The sequence below is a fragment of the Macaca mulatta genome, chromosome 2, assembly GCF_049350105.2.
Source record: "Macaca mulatta isolate MMU2019108-1 chromosome 2, T2T-MMU8v2.0, whole genome shotgun sequence".
NCBI lineage: Eukaryota > Metazoa > Chordata > Mammalia > Primates > Cercopithecidae > Macaca > Macaca mulatta.
Window position 1 is genome coordinate 136,481,992 of NC_133407.1, and position 19,005 is coordinate 136,500,996.

The following is a 19,005-nucleotide window of genomic DNA, read 5'->3' on the forward strand; positions in this document are numbered from 1 at the left end:
ATGTTCAGGCCTTTTCCCTCTTGCGCACACCCAGAATGTGGGCCTTCATCTTGCCAGTCTTCCTGAATGTTCATATTTATTTAAGGTCCACCTCCCCACTAGACTATGGGCTCTGTGGGGGAACTTTTCCCCAGCACCTTGGAGAGCCTCACAGACTGTTTACCTTGTTAATACCATTCCCTCTGCCTGGAGGGCTCTTCTGTCTCAGTACAAATCTTTTCTGGTCTTTAAGCGAGACCCTTTCTAAAAAGCAGCTTCCATCTCCTCCTGGAAGAAATTTTGCAGGCCTCTGAATATCTGATATACGGCCTTGCTTTCTACCTTGCATGAGGGCCTACACTTACATCTTATCTTTGCTAGTATTTTGCAAACTTCTTGAGGACAAGAAAGTGTTTGGGGGCTTTGAAGCCAGTCTAGGTCCTTTTTTTTTCTTTCTTTCAAGATGGAGTTTTGCTCTTGTCACCCAGGCTGGAGTGCAGTGGCATGATCCCAGCTCACTGCAAGCTCTCCCTTTTGGGTTCAAGCAATTCTCCTGCCTCAGCCTCCCGAGTAGCTGGGATTACAGGCGACCGCCACCATGCCCAGCTAATTTTTGCATTTTTAGTAGAGATGGGGTTTCATCATGTTGGCCAGGCTGGTCTCCAGCTTCTGCCCTCAGGTGATCCACCCGCCTCGGCCTTTCAAAGTGCTGGAATTACAGGCGTCAGCCAAGGCGCCGGGCCTCTATATTTCAGTTTTCTTTTCTGTTAAGTGAAGAGGATCCTCATAGGATTTTGTGAGGATTCAATTAAATACTTTTGTAAACTGCTTAGGAGAAATTTTTTGATAGTTTTGTAAACTGCTTAGGAGAATGCCAGACACATAAAAGTATTTAATAAATATTAGCTGTTACTATTAAATTTCTTATTTGTTGCATTAGTTTCTAAAATTTAGAGGCTTAGAACAGTTATAGACATTGTCACCTTTTACAGTTTCTGTGGATCAGGTGCTGGGAAGTGACTTAGATGGGCCGCCCTAGTGTAGGATGTCTGCTAAGGTTGTGATCCAGATGTCAGTTGGGGCTGCAGTTACCTGAAAGAATTCCTGAGGTTGGAGGATCCACCTCCAAGGACAGTTTTTCTCTCTGTGGGGCCTTTCCACAAGACTGTCTAATGTTCTCATGACATGACAGCTGGCTTCCCCCATTGAGGCCCCATTCACCAATTCAAGAGGCCAAGGCAGAAGCCCTAGGGCCTTCACACAGACAGCTCTGATTCAATGTGCCAGATTATACTAGGGCATGAATCTCAGCACGTGAGATCATGAGGGGTAATTGTGGGGGCTGGCTGCCACATTTGTACTCTGTTTTCTTCCCAGGAAATTAGCATCAGTAGGAGGCTTTTTACTTTTATTTTTTGAGTCAGGGTCTCACTCTATTTGTGGCCCAGGATGGATTACAGTGGCATGATGCCGGCTCACTGCAGCCTTAAATTCCTGGGCTCAAGTAGTCCTCCTAGCCTCCCGAGTAGCTAGGACTACAGGTGTGCGCCACTACGCCTGGTAATTTTTTATTTTTTGTGGAGACATGTTGCTAGGCTGGTCTCAAGTGATCCTCCAGCCTTGGCCTCCCAGGGTGCCGAGAATACAGGTGTGAGCCACCATGCCTGGCCAGTAGGAGGCTCTAGTAATTGCAGATACTGCGATACAGGCCTGCTGGAGAAGAATTCAAGGAAGAAGGAAGGAATGAACCAAACGAAGTTATTTCTTCAGCCTCATCTTTTGCTTCTTCTCCCCTTGCAATCTTGACTTCCAGACACTGGATACGGTCTATGACGGGCGACAAAGTACACACAGCAATGACAGCCTAAGGGAATTGTGGAAAGTATACCAGAGGAAGTGGTGTTTAAGTAGAGATCTGAATTTGCAGAGGAACATAGCAAAGTGAATTGGAGAGGAGGAGCTAACCAGAGGGGCACAGGCCTTGATTATCTGAAGACTAGGTGAGATCTGAAAAACCATAAGAAATTCAGTTAAGCTGACAGCAATGAAAGGGACAAAGCAAAGTGTTAGAAATTAGTATAATGTGTTCTCCAACAGAAAGTTCCAATAGAACTTTTTGCAGTAATGAAATTTTCTTTATCTGAACTGTTCAATACAGGAGCCACTAGCCACATGTAGCTATTGAGCACTTAATGTGCTCAAAATGTGGCTGTTGTGACTGAAGAATTGGATTTTTAGGCTGGGCTCAGTGGCTCACGCCTGTAATCCCAGCGCTTTGGGAGGCCGAGGCAGGTGGATCACGAGGTCCAGACACAAGCCTGGACAATATGATGAAACCCCGTCTCTACTAAAAATATAAAAATTAGTCGAGCATAGTGATGGACACCTGTAATCCCAACTACTCGGGAGGCTGAGGCAGGGAACTGCTTGAACCCGGGAGGCAGAGGTTGCAGTGAGTTGAGATCACGCCACTGCACTCCAGCCTGGACGGCAGAGTGAGACTCTGTCTCAAAAAAGAAAAAAAAAAATTGGATTTTATTGAAGAAAATTAAATTTTATTTAATTTTAATTAATTTAAATTTCAATATTCACACATGGCTAATATCTATGATACAGCACAGCTCTTACAGTAAGAGACCCTTCTGAATAGTAGAGTGGCAGACAGAAGGGGAGGCTAAGCTTTGCCATGTAGGCAGTAGGCCCTTCAGACTGCAAGGGACCTGGATAAACTAAACCTGGTGCCTGGTAAGTGCTGGCCAAGTGCTTGATAATGCTACCCTATTCCCTTTCTCTGCAAGGATATTTGTAATTGAGCTAGATCCTCTGAACAATGAGGTCTAAAAACACAGGGGACTGGTTCTCTGATGGCACAACTTGAGAGACCTATTTTGGGTGTGTCTTTTGCCTATGTCTACCACCTAGGATCAGGGTGAGACCCACTGTCTTTTAAGAGGGTCAACAGTGTAATGGCTGTGTCCAAACTTGCATCTTCTTAGACTAAACAATAATCTTCTTCCCTCCCTCCCTTGGTCTTTCTCTTCCCCTCCTTCCTTCCATGACTTTGTGCTGGCTGGGTTTTTGGAAGAGGAGGTGGAACAACTCAGTACCTTTTCTTTTCTTTCCTTTTTTTTTTTTTTTTTTTTTGAGACGGAGTCTCACTCTGTCATGCCCAAGCTGGAGTACAGTGGCGCTATCTTGGCCCACTGCAACCTCAGCCTCCCGGGTTCAAGGGAGTCTCCTGCCTCAGCCTCCCGAGTAATTATGATTACAGGTGCCCGCCACCACGTCCAGCTTTTTTTTTTTTTTTTTTTTTTTTTTTGGTATTTTTAGCAGAGACAGGGTTTTGCCACGTTGGCCCGGCTGGTATCAAACTCCTGACCTCAGGTGATCTGCCCACCTCAGACTCCCGAAGTGTTGGGATTACCGGTGTGAGCCACGGAGCCCGGGCAGTACCTTTTCTTTTAAAAGCTCACAGATAAGAGTATAAAAATGTCCACGCACTGGCTGGGAGCCAGATGTTTTGGGTTCTGGGTTCTAGTTCTGTCTCCCCAGACTTGCTCTCGATGACACAGCTTTCCCATTTGTAAAATGTCAAGGCTGAAGAGGACTTCTGAGGTTTCCACCCTCTCCTACTTCCTGGGTGATTATGTAATGTAATAATGATCACAGTGGTAATAAAAACCGCAGCCACGTTGAGTGTTCCAGGTTTCACGCACTGTGCCAAATGTTTCACATTCGCCATTTCACTCAATCCTCTTGGCCGTTTTACAACCCCCATTTTATAAATAAGAACCCTGAAGCTGCCTGAGGTTAGGTAACTACTTCATGGCCACAAAAAGAGTAAGTAGTTGAGTCGGGATTTGAATATTGATTCCAAACCTTGAGCTCTTAATCACTTTGCTGTACACATTACTTCTTGCCACAGGTGGGCCAGTGAGGAATGAACGTTGGGTTAAGCAGGGAGGTATCTTGTTAGGATTATTAGTAATGCTGAGTGTATGTATGTATTTTTAATTTTATTATTATTTTTTGAAACAGAGTCTCGCATTGTCGCCTAGGCTGGAGTGCAGTGGCGCGATGTTGGCTCACTTCTACCTCCGCCTCCTGGGTTCAAGCGATTCTCGTGCCTCTCAGCCTCCCGAGTAACTGGGATTACAGGCACGCACGACCACGCTCGCTAAATTTTGTATTTTTAGTAGAGACGGGGTTTCGCCAGTGTTGGCCTGGCTGGTCTTCAACGCCTGACTTCAGGTGCTCCGCCCGGCCCAGCCTTCCAAAGTGCTGTGATTACAGGCTTGAGTCACCGCGCCCGGCCTGTGTTTATTTTTATATAGAGAAGGGCGCGGGGGCGGGCTCACTTTGTTGCCCAGGCTGGTCTCGATCTTCTGGGCTAAAGCGATCCTCTCGCCTCGGCCTCCCTCCTTAAGTGTTCGGCTCACCGACCTGAGCCCCCTGCCTGGCCTCGCTGAACGTTTTTTAGGCGCATTCTGAACGTGAAGTGTACACACTGAATTCTCACAGCAACTGCATAGGGCATCGGTACCAGTGCTCTCACTGTACAGATGGGGAAAATGAGGCTCAGAGAGACGAAGTAAATAGCTTAAGTTCACATAGAGAGCAAAAAATGGCAGGGGTTCAAAGCCTAGGAGTCCGCCTGCACACCTGTCGCCCGACCGTTCAGCCTTCAGCTCCGCGGAGGCTGGGCCGGGGCCGAGGCCGGGGCCGGGCATCCGGCAGCCGCCGGGACGCAGCCGCGACTGACTACTGCGCTGGGCCCCAGCGTCACGCCTCCGCCGCGCACGCGCTCTTGGGTTCCGGGCCGGGGCGCGCGGCGGGAGCGAGGACGGCGGCAGGGAGCGTGCGCGCGGTGACGTGCCGGGCGCCATGTTGGAGGGTTGGTGGTAGCGGCTTGGGGAGGTGCTCGCTCTGTCGGTCTCGCTCTCTCGCACGCTTCCCCCGGCTCCCTTCGTTCCCCCCCCCGGTCGCCTGCGTGCCGGAGTGTGTGCGAGGGAGGGGGAGGGCGTCGGGGGGGTGGGGGGAGGCGTTCCGGTCCCCGAGAGACCCGCGGAGGGAGGCGGAGGCTGTGAGGGACTCCGGGAAGCCATGGACGTCGAGAGGCTCCAGGAGGCGCTGAAAGGTGGGGGTAGCTGCCCCCTCTCCATTCCCCGTCACCTTCTCCGGCTCGCTCGTCTCTCCTTTCAGGGCGGATGGTTCCGAGGGCCGGGGCTGGGGCCAGGCGCGGCGTGGGGAGAGCGCTTCATGGGCTCCCATCCCCCTCCACCTCCCCAGGGGCGGGGAGCCCTGTGGGCAGCTCCCTCCCGCCCCGCTCTGGCTTTGTGTCGGCCGCCGGCGTCTGGGCTGGGGGAGGGGAGCCGGGGAATCTCTTGCGGGGGCCCCAGTCTTTCTACCACCCGTTCGAGGGTCGAGTCGCGGAACCGCAGACGCCTCCCTGCCAGGCATCCTCCTTTCTCTGCCAGGCCACCCGCACGCCAGGCGTTGGGGTGGGAGAAAAAGTAAAAGGTTGGTGGGGGCGGGAGGTGGGGGGGGGTGGCATCGCAACTTTTAAGTTGTCTCAGGATGCCTTTTTCAGGGCTTTTGAAGTCATCCTTCCGCGTCCTAATTTCAGGGTGGTTGCCTTCACTGTACTTGATTGCACGCCTTCCACGCAACAGGCTTGAGAACAGTGGCTTTCAAACTTCGAAGAGAGAGATTTCAGCGTTTTGAGAATTATTCTTTGACATACAGAATCATTTGGGGACAGCTACTTGGGGTAGTTGGTGTTTCTTAAAAAGGCAGATTTATGGACTTAAACAATTGGTGGGAATCGGGGCCTGGGGATTTTTATTTTCGCTGGATTCTCAGCTTAATATTATACTGGTGTTCCCCCGGACCACACTTCGAGAAGCACTGCGTTAAAAATGGTTTGTGAAGTTGAGTGCCCCCTTTAGGAGGATTCTTGTTATCTGTAAAAGAGGGTGTTATGTTAGAAGTAGAACTTGGAGGGTTGAGGTGGTTATTTGGTTGAGAGGCTTTTTGAAAAATAATTCTTATTAAGGGAAAGGACTGGGAGGAAAGTTTGTTTTTAGAGGGCTTTTGAGAAAACTGATAACTTTTTTTTTCTTCCTTTATCTAGATTTTGAGAAGAGGGGGAAAAAGGAAGTTTGTCCTGTCCTGGATCAGTTTCTTTGTCATGTAGCCAAGACTGGAGAAACAATGTGAGTTGAAAGCATGCATTTGTCGTTATAGACCAGTGCATTATTCAGAATTTCTCAGGAAAGGGAAAAAAGTGTATTTTGGGATAGATAAATCATTCTAAATTGTAGAAGTCCTGGTCATTTAAATAATTTATATATAAATTTACATTTAAAGAACGTGTACACTTATTTGCTCTATATTGGTCTGTAACGGATTTTAAAAACTTGTATATGTTAAAATTGTCTTTGTAGCTAGGCTTTGGCACCCTTGGAGAACGTATTAGTCTTAAGGAGCCAGAGAAAGGAAGAATGCCTATTCCATTATGACCCTTTTTGGCCATAACAAATAGGCCTATTTGTAGAATTTTGTAGCTTTGATTCTGTTTCAGAGTCTTGGTGGTATTTTCTCATATTGTGTGTCCAGTTTTTTTTTTGTCGTATTTGCGTATGTAGGTGTTTGAAGTGTCACTTCTATTTATCGTCTTGAGGACTCTGATTATCTGACAAATTCCAAATGCTGCAGTTTTGACTGACCTGTAGACTTTTAGGATAGCTGATTTGTTACATATGCTCAGCATTTTATTAAGCTCGTTTCCAAATGTTCTGAATCTGAGACTTAAAAGTTAGGGCTGTGTTCAGAAGGAACATTCCAGGTCATTGTTTTGCAGTTTGTGTGGTAGACGCACTCTGGCTAAGTTTATTTGTAGAGGACAGTGCATCTTTGATGACTTCTTTTTGTAGTCTTTGGGTGGGGGCTGGGGCAGCAGGAAAGGGGTAGGTTTCTGTGGGTTCGATGTTAATATGTGGGTTATCTGCCTAGTATGAGTGTAGCTTTCAGCAAGTATTGTATAATTTCTCTGGCGTTATTATTAGCAAGTGTTCATTTCTCACAAGATTTGCTTATGATTGTAGTCTAGCCTTTTAACAACTAGCCTAATTTTAGAAAGGAAAAAACCTTTGCTGCCTCAGTGCTTGATTTAATGGTCATGTCTGCAAGCTGAATCTCGTTAGTATTCTATTAAAATATACTAGTCATTTTGAGAACGTCACTGTGATGTGTTCAATCTTGTATTTCTATTTATTACATTAAAAAATGGGAGCTTCTGGGGCGGAAGTCATTTTTACCTCCGAATTATAGTCTCATACAGAACATCTTGATTTAAAACAATGTAAAACTGTTAATTTATGCTTATACAGATAAGCCTAAAAATGACCAGATGCCATCTTTCAAAAATAAATTAATCCCTGAAACATAAATACTTAAGACTGCCACTATATTCCTCTTGAATTGCTAGTTGGCACAGACTTAGCCCTGTCAACAATGTCAAACCAAATAGCATTTTACTTTTGGCTGTTTTTTGATATACAAGATTATATCAAACTATTTGGAGATGAGTACTTAAAACCTCTTATTCAGTTTATCAGGTTTGTACACACTGCTTTCCCTTTTTGATAAAATACATTGCCTATAAATGCATAAATAGTTGAAAGCTTCTAAAAGATAGCTTTTTAATATCCTGTCTTACTGGAACACCAAGTGCCTGGGGAAGTTATCTGATTTTTTTTGGACAGTTACTTTATCCTGGTAGAAAAGGACTTAAAATTCCCAATCCCCCACCCCATATTAGGTGTTTATATACTCACTAAGCGTGTTTTGTACTGAAACGATTGGTGTACTTAGATTCTTACATTAAATGGAATTTGGAAAATATTTTTAAATTTATTATGTAAATAGCAGCCAGTGTTTATGCATTTAGCTTTAAGCTTTGATTTCTTTTTATCAACATGGAGTATCTTTGATACATTTACAGAATTTCTGTTACCCTTTTATGACTAAACTAAGCTTTGTCTAGTATGTGAGTTTGTAACAAGATAATTAAAATTTAAAGAACAGCAATTTAGACTTTTCTGATGTTTTAGGATGGGTGGATTGCTTAAGATAAGCGTTTCCACCAGATGTGGTGGCTCATACCTGTATCGCAGCACTTTGGGAAACGGAGGATCAATAGAGCTCAGGACAAAAAATTTAAAAGTTACCTGGGTGTGTTGGTACATGCCTGTAGTCCCAGCTTCTCCAGAGGCTGAGGTAGGAGGATTGCTGGAACCTGGGAAGTTGAGGCTGCAGTGAGCCATGATAGTTGGGGCCACTGTACTGCAGCCTGAGTGACAGAGTGAGACCCTGTGTCAAAAAAAAATTTCATAGTTGTTTTTATTTTCCAGTGAATTAATGCATTATAGCAAGAAAGCATTAACAGAAGTAGTATGTGAAACTGTTTATGGATCAAAATCAGTGACCCCCCAGGCTATTTATTTTTCTTTTCAAAAAACAATTGTTTTGACGCTTGTTTTTAGCTTTAGAGAGGTTTTAGAATTGTAAGTGTAGGTTTTTACAATGGAGGAGGTTGTAGGAAAAATTTGAACAATTTTACTTCTTAGTCTATTAAATTTACCTGTAAACATCTGATGTATGAAGTTAGGAAAGATGCCAAGACATACTAAATTGATGTGAAGAGGAAACTATATATGTATATAACTAAAATAATTAATCCCGAAATGAATTGTTTCTGGCCACTTCAAAAAATTGTTTTTATGTTGCAAAGATTACTTTCACCTGAAAATGGGACATTTTCTGGAGCAACACTTTTCTGAAGGTAACGTAGTTCCTGACATCATGCTAAATATATAGTATGCTCTGAATAAACAGGAACATATGGTGTGTTTCAATCATGAATATAAACATTTCATGCATTTCAGTCATGGATTTAAATGTATTTGATGGGTTTGAGTTGCAATTACTATCCTTTTTGATGGTCAAGTTGTCTCCCATTTGGCCAGTGGTAGCCTTTTCCAGTTGGCTCCAGAGTCCTTTTGACATGACTTTAGTAGTCTTTGATAATATCCTTATTCTCTGGTATAAGAATATGTTCCAGGCTCATTTCCTGCCCCAGATGTGAATTAGACATTTCTCAAGAAGACCTGCCTTTTAGTGGGAAATGGTGTTTCAAGACTACAATCCTGATGGTAGAGATGTTTATTATTACTCAGCTAGATAAAATACTAGGACTTGTATTTCAGAATCAGGAATACAGCGTTTAAAAACGATTTTTTGTTGTTGTTATTGTTTAGGTAAAATATATAATTTGCTGGCCAGGTGCAGTGATTCATGCCTGTAGTCTCAGAACTTTGAGAGGCCAAGGCAGGTGGCCCAGGGTCACTTGAGCCCAGGAGTTCAAGACCAGCCTGGGCAACACGGTGAAACCCGTCTCTACAAAAAATTAGCCAAATGTGGTGGCATGCGCCTGTAGTCCCAGCTACTCCCAGCTACTTGGGAGGAGGAGGTAGGAGGATCACCTGAGCCTGGGAGGTTGAGGCTGCAGTGAGCCATGATTGTGCCACTGCACTTCAGTCTGGGCAACACAGTAAGACCCTGTCTCAAACACACACATGCACACTCACACACTTACAGAATTCACCATCTTTACCATTTTTGTTTTCTTTTGTTTTTTGAGATGGAGTCTCACTCTATCGCCACACTGGAGTGTAGTGGCACGATCTCAGCTCACTTCAACCCCCGCCTCCCGAGTTCAAGCAATTCTCCTGCCTCAACCTTCCGAGTAGCTGGGACTACAGGCACGCCCCGCTAATTTTTGTGTTCTTAGTAGAGACAGGGTTTCACCATGTTGGCCAGGATGGTCTCGATCTCTTGACCACGTGATCCACCCCCTCGGCCTCCCAAAGTGTTGGTATTATAGGTGTGAGCCACCATGCCCAGCCCCATCTTTACCATTTTAAGTGTACAGTTCGGTGGTAGTAAATACATGTATATTCTTTTTTCCTCCTTTTATCTCTCCTATTCCTTGCTCACTCTCTAGTAATCACCAGTCTTTAGACTCTTATCTTCCTGAGATCCACTGTTTTAGCTCCCTCATAAGTGAAAATGTGATGGTTGTCTTTCTGTGCTTGACTTAACTTCAGTTAACATAGTGGCCTACAGTTGTATCCATGATGCTGCAAATGACAGGATCTAATTCTTTTTTATTGCTGAATAATATACCATATTTTCTTACCTGTTGATGGGAACTCAGGTTGGTTCGTTTTTTTAAAAAAATGGATTTTTGAGGCAAGGTTCTGCTGTCACCCAGGCTTTAGTGCAGCAACTCAGTCATAGCTCACTGCAACCTCAAACTGTTAGGCTCAAGGGATCCTCTTGCATCAGCTTCCTGAATAGCTAGGACTTACAGATAGGGTACATGCCACCATGCCTGGCTAATTTGTAATTTCTTTGTAGAGACAAAGTCTTGCCATGTTGCCTAGGCTGATCTCCAACTCCTGGCCTCAAGCAGTCCTCCCAGAGTGCTAAGATTACAATGCATGAGCCATTGCACTGAACTGGTTTCATGTTTTGGCTGTTGTGAATAGTGCTGCGGTAAACATGGGAGTGCGTAGCGCTTTTTCTTTTTTTTTCTTTTTTTTTTTTTTGTGACGGAGTCTCGCTCTGTCACCCAGGCTAGAGTGCAGTGGCACAATCTTGGCTCACTGCAACCTCCGCCTCCTGGGTTCAAGCGATTTTCCTGCCTCAGCCTCCTGAGTAGCTGGGATTACAGGCATGCGCCACCATGCCTGGCTAATTTTTTTGTATTTTTAGTAGAGATGGGGTTTCACTGTGTTAGCCAGGATGGTCTCGATCTCCTGACCTCATGACCGTCCACCTTAACCTCCCAAAGTGCTAGGATTACAGGTGTGAACCACTTCGCCCAGCCCAGAGTTTTTAATTAACTTTTTGCATACCAAAAATCCTTGTTCTCTCAAGAACGCAGGCAGGGGATGGTAGAATCATGATGTCTTGTAATTACTGACTGTAACCAACATTACACATCAGAAAGTCTAAAATAATAATACAAATATTACTGCCACGAATATAATTACTAGGAATGTTAAAGTTTTTTTTTTTTTTTTTTTTTTTTTTTTTTTTACATATTCTTTATTTCTATCCCCCATTTAAAAGTTTTTCTGTCTACATTGTCTGAGCATATTGCTGTTATATAACTTTCCCTTTTGTTTTTTTTGAGACAGAGTCTCACTGTATTGCCCAGGCTGGAGTACAGTGGTGTGATTACAGCTCACTGCAACCTCTGCCTCCTGGGTTCAAGCGATTCTTGTGCCTCAGCCTCCCGAGTAGCTGGGGTTTACTGGCACATGCCACCATCGCCTGGCTAATTTTTGTGTTTTTAGTAGAGACGGGGTTTTGCCATGTTGACCAGGCTATTCTGGAACTCCTGGCGTCAAGTGATCCCCGCCCCCAGGTGCTGGGATTACGGGCATAGCCACTGCCCCCCCCCCCCACTTTCTCTTTTAACTGTCAATCTTAGTTTTACAATAGGTATATATCTCATGCATACAATCAGTCCTTATGTCGTTGTATTGTCTGTGTCTCTAGTCAGTTTGGTTGTCTGAATGAAGCTTATTCTCTAATAGATTATTGAAAAGGGGCTAATTGAAGCAATATTTCTGGAGTTCTTTTTTTTTTTTTTTTTTTGGAGACAGAGGCTTGCTCTGTTTCCTAGACTGGAGTGCAGTGGCGCAATCTCAACTCACTGCAACCTCCACCTCCTGGGTTCAGGCGGTTTTTCTGCCACAGCCTCCTGAGTAGCTGGGATTACAGTTGCATGCCACCACGCACGGCTAATTTTTTTGTATTTTCAGTTGAGACGGGGTTTCACCATGTTGACTGGGCTGGTCTCGAACTACTGACCTCAGGTGATGTGCCTGCCTTGGCCTCCCAAAGTACTGGGATTACAGGCGTGAACCACTGCACCTGGCCTAACGTTTGTATTTTTAGTAGAGATGGGGGTTTCATCATGTTGGCCAGGTTGGCCTCGATCTTCTGACTTGAAGTGATCTGCCCGTCTCGGCCTCCCAAAGTGCTGGGATTACAGGCATGAGCCACCGCTCCTGGCCGGGAGTTCTTACGTATATGTCTTGTATGTTGTCTGTGCCTTTTATTCTTTTCTTGTATGTTGTCTGTGCCTTTTATTCTTTTTTTTTTTCTTTTTCTTTTTTTTTTTTTTCTTTTTTGTGGAGCACGGGGTCTCGCTCTATTGCCCAGGCAGGTCTCAAAACCCCTGAGCTCAAGCTGTCCTCCCACCTCTGCCTCCCTAAGAGCTGGAATAACAGGCGTGAGCCATCGTGGCTGGCCTGTGCCCTTTAATCTTTAATGTCACTTTGGCTGGAAATAAAATCTTTGGTTCACATTTTCTTTCCTTGAGTATCTTAAGTTTGTTAATTCTGTTGTTTCCCCCAATAAAACTGTTAAAATCTATTTATTTTTGAGACAGAGTCTTGCTCTTTTGTCCTGGTTGGAGTGCAGAATCATGGTTCACTGTAAACTGTCTCCCACCTCAGCCTTCCGAGTAGCTGGGACTACAGGCACATGCCACCACGCCTGGCTAATTTTTGTGTTTTCTGTAGAGATGGGGTTTCACCATGCTTTTAGGCTGGTCTCCTGAGCTTGAACTCCCCAGCTGAAGTGATCTGCCCACTTTGTTGGCCTTTTAAAGTACAGGGATTACAGAGGTGTCACCATGCCTGGCCAGCTGTTAACATCTGATTTTTTTTTTTACCTTATTAAACTGCCCACTCTTTTTGCCTACCTTCCTAAATGATTTATTTTCTTTAAAATACAGTGTGGTTTTGTGTGTGTGTGTTTGTGTTTTTTTTTGAGTTGAGTCTCGCTCTGTTGCCCAAACTGGAGTGCAGTGGCGCTATCTCGGCTCACTGCATCCTCCGCCTCCCGGGTTCAAGCCATTCTCCAGCCTCAGCCTCCTGAGTAGCTGGGATTACAGGTGTCCACCACTATACCTGGCTAATTTTTGTGTTTTTAGTAGAGACGGGGTTTCACCATATTGGCCAGGCTGGTCTCGAACTCTTGACCTAGTGATCTCCCCACCTTGGCGTCCCAAAGTGTTGGGATTACAGGCGTGAGCCACTGCGCCAGGCCAAAATACAGTGATGTTTCTAGACTAGATCTTCAAAAACATTTTGAAAATCAATGTTGAATATTTTGGAGTCATTGTACTCAGGTATATGTTGTGGTCTTTTTTTTTTAATCCTCTTATCTACACACTGGTGGTGTAGTCTTTCAATATGAATTTTTAAATTTTTTAAAAATTAAGGTATTTCAAGAAAGTGATTGAATTGTTGTCTTTGGTTTTTTTGTTGGGGAGGGAAGGGAGACTATTGCTGCATCTTTGCATATCTTCAGTACTTGTCATTTTGTCTTGAATTCTTTTTAAAAAAGAAGAATCCTTTTTAAAAAAAGCAGTGTTATTGGCTGCGTGCAGTGGCTCACACTTGTAATCTCAGCGCTTTGGGAGGCTGAGACCAGTGAATCACCTGAGGTCGGGAGTTCAAGACCAGCCTGACCAACATGGAGAAACCCCATCCCTACCAAAAATACAAAATTAGCTGGGTGTGGTGCTTGCTTGTAATCCCAGCTACTCGGGAGAATCGCTTGATCTTGGGAGTCGGAGGTTGCAGTGAGCTGAGATCTTGCCATTGCACTCCAGCCTGGGCAACAAGAGCGAAACTCCGTTTCAAAAAAGAAAAAAAAGCAGTGTTATTGAGATATAATTGACGTACAATACACTGTATTTATTCAAAATGTACAGGTTGCTAAATTTTAATATCTACCCTCAGGAAACCATCAGCAACAATCAAGATTGTGAACATGTTCATTCATTACTCCCAGAAGTTTCCTCATGTCCCATTGTAATTTTCTCTCCCTGTGTGTGCTTCCTTCCCTCCAAGCAACTTTTTGTCAATGTAGATTAGTTTGTGAGTTCTAGAATTTTATGTAAATGGAACCATACAGTATGTATTCTTTGGCTTCTATTCAACATAGTTTGCATTTCTTTTTATTTCTGAGTAGATGCATCGTATGAATATGCTACAATTTTTTTTTTCTTTTTGAGATGGAGTCTCGCCCTGTTGCCACTGCACCCTCCGCCTCCAGGTTCAAGCTGTTCTTCTGCCTCAGCCTCCCGGGTAGCTGGGAACACAGGCGCACGCCACCACGCCTAGGTAGTTTTTGTATTTTTAGTAGAGACGGGGTTTCACCACATGGGCCATGCTGACTCCTGACCTCGTAATCCACCTGCCTCGGCCTCCCAAAGTGCTGGGATTATAGGCGTGAGCCGCCACACTCAGCCCAGAGTAGCTTTTTTAACTACATGGAGCACTCTCATTGCTTTTTAAGAACATGGCAGTTTGCATTCTGAAATTCCAGGCTGGTGTTTGCCACTCCTGCTTTTTTTTTGAACCTTGTCTTCATTTCTCTTGGCCCTTTCTCATTGTGGGGCTTACCTCTAGATTGGAGCACTGTTGGGTCACTTTCAAGAGCTCAAGTAAGCAAGACCTGCTTCATCTTTTCAAACTCATGACAGTCACTCACTGCTAGAGTTGGCAGAATCCATCTCAGTATCAGCTGCTGTTCTCAAATTGGTGTGCAGTGATTTCTAGTGAATACCTGTTGGCTATTTTATGATTGTCCTGTTCCTATGCCTTTGAGATACACCTTGACTTCTCTGTGTCACAGATCCCAGTAATGTTCAGGTCATGTGACTGTTTTTCCTCATCCACTTACTTTTTGGGGTCTGTGGAAATACTGTGTCAGTTTTGTTGTAAATATGGTCCACTGGTTTTTGGTTCTGCTCTCTAGTTTGGTCGGCCATAAGGTTTTAGAGAGATGAAAAACTGTAGCGCCACTGCCATCTTCTTAGAATTCTGCTTTTTAGGAAGACTTTTACATCCCTGTTAAGTCACTTCCATCATTTATAAAATGGGATAATAATAGTATCTTGAAGTGTGGGCAGGCAATACATAGGAAGCTCAGCACAGTGCTTGGTACGCAGAGTAAATGCTCGATAGATAATACTCGTTGTTAGGTTGTTGATAATGCATATTTTGATGCTGCTTTTTTCCCCTCTCTCTACAGTTTGAAGTTCCTTGTGTTCAGGTATTTTGACATAACAGTAAGAAAATGAAAGGTTGTTTAAAAGTAGTTAACAACAACTAAGACCCGCATTATTATAAAGAAGTTCTCCTTAAGTCCATGAGGCTGCTAGATCCTTTTGTGGGGTTTCTTTTTTCTTTCTTTCTTTTTTTATTTTTTTTGGTGAGACAGTCTCACTCTGTCACCCAGGCTGGAGTGCAGTGGTATCTCGGCTCATTTGAACCTCTGGCTCCCGAGTTCAAACGATTTTCCTGCCTCAGCCTCCTGAGTAGCTGGAACTACAGGTGCGCACCACCACACACAGTTAATTTTTACATTTTTAGTGGAGTTGGGGTTTCACCATGTTGACCAGGCTGATCTCAAACTCCTGACCTCAAGTGATCCACCTGCCTTGGCCTCCTGAAGTGCTGGGATAACAGGTGTGAGCCACTGCACCCGGCCTCTGTGGGATTTCTTTAGAGGGAATTTTGTGGTGTTTTGTCTAACATAATATTTCTTGAACACTTTGAAAATTGTTTCTAAAATGTCAGCCAAATACTACCTTCATGAATTTTTCCACATTCTTGTAACATCTGTACATTTACTTCTTTAATGCTTTTCTTCAGGTCAGCTGAGTTTTTTTTCCCTCAAATTTGTTTTTAAGTGGAAAGAAAATTACAGATAAAGGTCAAACCCTCAGCCACCGTCCCCCGCGCCCCTCCCCCATAACCACTGTGTTAATTTTTTACCCTTAATGTTGTTGTGGGAAATAAGATCTGAAGCCATTGGCTTAGTGTAGTAGTTATGTTTTCTGAGTCACTTTACAATCTATAAATACTAAAATTACTAAAATATGAATTGTCTATGTGTCACGTAAAGTCCTCTCATGTGCTATCATCACAGTGGTTCTCAGAGGAAGCACAATATATTTTCAGTAAAAGTTGAATGGATGCCCTTTTGCTTCTAAATATTCCAGTGAGTGAAGTTATTAAGCTTTGAACATGAATAAAATTATAGTTTCTTTTTCATCACATCGTGTAAACCTGAATGGTACACTGGAAGTTAAGCACGCCAACTTTCTGAGTAGAGTTAATTTTTCTTATCTTCATTCTTTTGGGTGCCCAAATAAACTCATGTTTTCCATGGTCAGTTTAGTTTTTACTAGTTGTTGGCTACTTTCCTAATTGCATGTGAGTTAGCGTGTGGTGATGGTGGAGTAATGTCATGTCTTGGAGAGAGCATTGCTTGAGTTCCAAACTTAGCTTTGCTACTTCTTGATGAGACTTTGGACAAATTATTTGTGAGCTTGTTTCCTTACTTAAAAAAATGGGGTTTGTACCTTTAGTTGTTTCAACTGTTGAGAGGACTTAAATAATAAAGTACATAGCTCTAGATATGAAAACTTGGGGGAGAGTAAAAATTATCTGTATGCTGGGCATAACTAGAGTGAATATGGCTCAAGAAACAAGTCTAAAGTACTTAATCTTGTGGAATGAACTGTGATTGGACAGTCAGGAGAGCACAAAACAGATTTAGGTTTGAATTTTGAATTTTATCATGTAGCTACTATATGACCAAGGCTGACTTCTCTCCCTTAATTTCCAGGTGTGTAAATATAGGTAATAAAGTAGGTCTATTTAAAGTGTTGTTATGGGGATTAAATGAGTTTATATTTATAAGGTGCTTAATGCAGCGACAGGCACATAGTGAGTATCCCGTAAGTGGGAGTTACTGTAACTAATTATTCTACTTTTAATGATTTTCATCACTTAAATTACTATTGGTCACAGTTTCCTCAGATACTAAATGAGAGGCTTGTAATAGATAATCTCCAAGGTTCCTTCCAGCTTGAAAGCTTAGAGGAATCTCTGTGCTGCAGCACTATTTGGGGGTGGTATTGTAGTAGTAGCGATTAGGAGTGGGGAATGGGGCATGGTGATAGTGCTTAGTGTTAAAGTGTCTGATAATAATGCGAGATGTTAACTGTTAGGGAGTAATTAATAATTAGTGAATGGTTTGGAGACATTAAAAAGTTGAGAAGCAGTTGTCTATATTGCATGAGAAACAGCAGTCACCGCTACTACTAAACTCTATGTTAGTGTTACCTTTGTGCACATGGGTATCTATATCTACAGATCCACTTTGTGTCTGCCAGTGAATGTATGGGTTCATAATGTTTATGGACTATTACTCTATATGACATTACTGGACACCTGTCAAAAACTTCATGTTGCTTCAAAACATCATTAGTAAGCTTCAGATCTCATTAGTAAGAAGATAAGGAATTTATAGTCCACAGAACACCATGCTTTCTCTCTGCTTGTAGACTGAAGGTCTTTTCCCTTTTTGATGTAGAAGTTTATTATTCAGGATCCATGGCAAAAAACTGAATCACTGACTAAAACGTTAACAGTGTAGATAATTGAGGAGAGTGTTTGCTGTTTAATTACTTGTGCCTATGAAAAACATTGTATGTTGAGAAGTGTATTTTAGATCTTCATTTTCGCCAGCTCTCTGATGTGTTCGGTTGCCTGTCTTCTTTCTGGTTTCACCCAGTAGCAGTCCTATTGATGTGTCAGGCTGCCCAGGTTTTGCATTGCTTGTAATACATGTGTGTAGAATCTACTTGTAACCACTTGTACATTCCATCCCTGTCAGATACCTTGGGTAACCTGTTACCTGAATATTAAATATTTTTGAGAATTCACACCATTGACTATAAAGTGAATAATAGCTAATTTAAGTCTCACATTAGTAATAATATAAAATAATAGTAATAATACCCTTAGTGGTTTTTTAAAAAAATGTGGCATACATGTGGTGGGGAAGAAGGGCTTTTTTGTTATCACTTACCACTTAATGCAAAAAAATAAAAAACTTTTTTGTTTTGCTTTTTTTTTTTTTTGAGACAAGGTCTTGCTCTGTCATCCAGACTGGAGTACAGTGATGCAATCATGGCCCACTGCAGCCTCGACCTCCTGGGCTTAAATGATCCTCCTGCCTCAGCCCCTGCCCCCAGTAGCTGGGACCAGAGGCATGCGCCACCATGCCCTTCTAGAAACATAAAAAGCTTTATTGAGAGGCTCTGTAGAGTGGAGAGCCATTTGGAGCTGTATGTGTCATACTATCTCTCTTGTCTGTATGCTTATAATCTGTTTGACCGTTGCTTAGAAGACAGTCATGGTTAAAACTCTACTTTCATTATAATTTACTTGTGTGTCTCTGTCTCTCTTTTTTTTTTTTTTAAAGACAGAGTCTCATTCTGTCTCCCAGGCTGGCGTGCTTTGGCACAATCTCAGCTCACTGCAGCCTCTGCCCCCCAGTTTCGAGCGATTCTCTTGCCTCAGCCTCCTAAGTAGCTGGGATTACAGGTGCCCGCCACCATACCTGGCTAATTTTTGTATTTTTAGTAGAGACGGGGTTTCACCATGTTGGCCAGGCTGGTCTTGAACTCCTGACCTCAGGTGCGTCGGCCTCCCAAAGTGCTGGGATTACAAGCGTGAGCTACCGTGCCCAGCCTTTCTTTTATTCCTAAATGCAAATATTTAATGAACATTTATTTTGTGTCAGACATTATCAAATATTTCATATACATAACCTGATTTAGTCTTTACAACTACTATCTGAAGTAGGTCTTTTCTCTTTTTTAAGAATGAGGCTGTTGAGTCTTAGAAGGCTTAAATAATTTGTGCAAGGTTATACGGCTGATGAGTAATGGAACTGGCTTTAAATCCTCTTGTAATTTGCATTTTATTAATACATACTACTTGCCCCTTTTTCAGTTGTCTAACATCCTCCTCCTCTACTGTAACAGTGCCAGCATCTTTTCAAAACCACTGTTAG

General features: G+C 43.2%; 1 protein-coding gene across 8 annotated transcripts in view; it reads left to right on the forward strand.

Moving 5' to 3' along the window:
- Positions 1 to 3,691: 3,691 nt before the first annotated feature.
- PPP4R2 (protein phosphatase 4 regulatory subunit 2) overlaps positions 3,692 to 19,005 on the forward strand; it is a 73,317-nt gene continuing 58,003 nt past the window's right edge. For 4 of the 8 annotated variants that reach the window (XM_077993332.1, XM_077993331.1, XM_002802736.4 and 1 more), the window contains exons 1-2: positions 4,857 to 5,116; positions 6,113 to 6,194. Coding sequence is in view for 5 of the 8 variants with exons in the window: in XM_002802736.4 (XP_002802782.1) it covers positions 5,083 to 5,116; positions 6,113 to 6,194 (116 nt within the window). In the remaining 3 variants the exon portion in view is untranslated. Of the gene's footprint in view, positions 3,820 to 4,856; positions 5,500 to 6,112; positions 6,195 to 19,005 lie in introns of those variants that run through there. The other 4 variants (XM_077993329.1, XM_077993330.1, XM_077993335.1 and 1 more) reach the window with 3 other exon arrangements.